Source organism: Sphaeroforma arctica (assembly GCF_001186125.1).
Source record: "Sphaeroforma arctica JP610 unplaced genomic scaffold supercont1.935, whole genome shotgun sequence".
NCBI lineage: Eukaryota > Ichthyosporea > Ichthyophonida > Sphaeroforma > Sphaeroforma arctica.
In genome coordinates, this window is record NW_014039623.1 from 1 (window position 1) to 930 (window position 930).

The window sequence follows — 930 nt, forward strand, 5'->3', positions numbered from 1 at the left end:
TGTCTTCCCAGTACTACGTGTGTGCTGTGGTGATGTATTGTTCGCTATGTCTGAAGTGAAACGTTCACTATGTCTATAATAATAATAGTATGTTGGTTGTCTAGTTGTATGTCTTCGATGCAGGTTTAATACCCTCACTACATACCTCAATATACATTGCTAATAACTCTGTGACTTTGTTGCCGCGCAATTAACTGCTACCTTGGCATGAGTTAAGCTGCATTGTTGTCCCACGAGTTGAGCGTGCACCTTGTACTTCGTCAGCGGACTGCTGGCCCGTTTACGGCACCACATGTACTCAAATTGGGGGTCAGGCATGGCACCGAGTCCCATCAATTGTTGTGAGAAGCTAAGATATACATTCCCCGACATTCCCGGGTGTGTGTGCGCCGACATCCAACTCGTACATCTAAGTTGATTCACTCTGCTGTCCCGAGATGAAGAGGTGAGCGTTAACGTATATTCATCATCACGTGTTTACTCTGCAGTCGGGCGAGACTCCCCGAGATTCAATAGATCGGCCGATACAACAGGCGCTGCCGTAGCGCAAGCGAGCAGCAACGCGTTTCTGGAACAGAACTTGCACCCCAAATTGACCGATACGCCATCGAGTTCGGAATTGCACCGCAAGAAAGACGGTCCCACGCGGAAAGAGAGTGTGACAAAACATGCGCTCCAAAGGCTGCGTCTGAGGTATGGTTGAATGCTATAGCCCTCCCCGCGGGACGTCGTGACCTGGCTGTGTTGGTATAGGAGGATACCTACGGATCGTCTATTTGTGGTCTCGTCTCATATAGAGAAATAGGCATATTATTCGCATCATACCCACACGACAGCGAGTTGAAACTTGTGTTTATGTATGTGGTGCTTTCTCCAAAAGTGTAATACATATATATAAATATATATATATATATTTATATACATAATATA

At 46.0% G+C, this 930-nt stretch overlaps 1 protein-coding gene across 1 annotated transcript in view; it reads left to right on the top strand.

The window, feature by feature from the left end:
* Positions 1–488: 488 nt before the first annotated feature.
* SARC_09321 (hypothetical protein) overlaps positions 489–930 on the top strand; it is a gene marked incomplete at its 5' end in the record, with an annotated part of 1923 nt that continues 1481 nt past the window's right edge. Inside the window, one exon of the mRNA XM_014296663.1 lies at positions 489–693. Coding sequence (XP_014152138.1) covers positions 489–693 — 205 coding nt within the window. The remainder of the gene's footprint in view (positions 694–930) is intronic.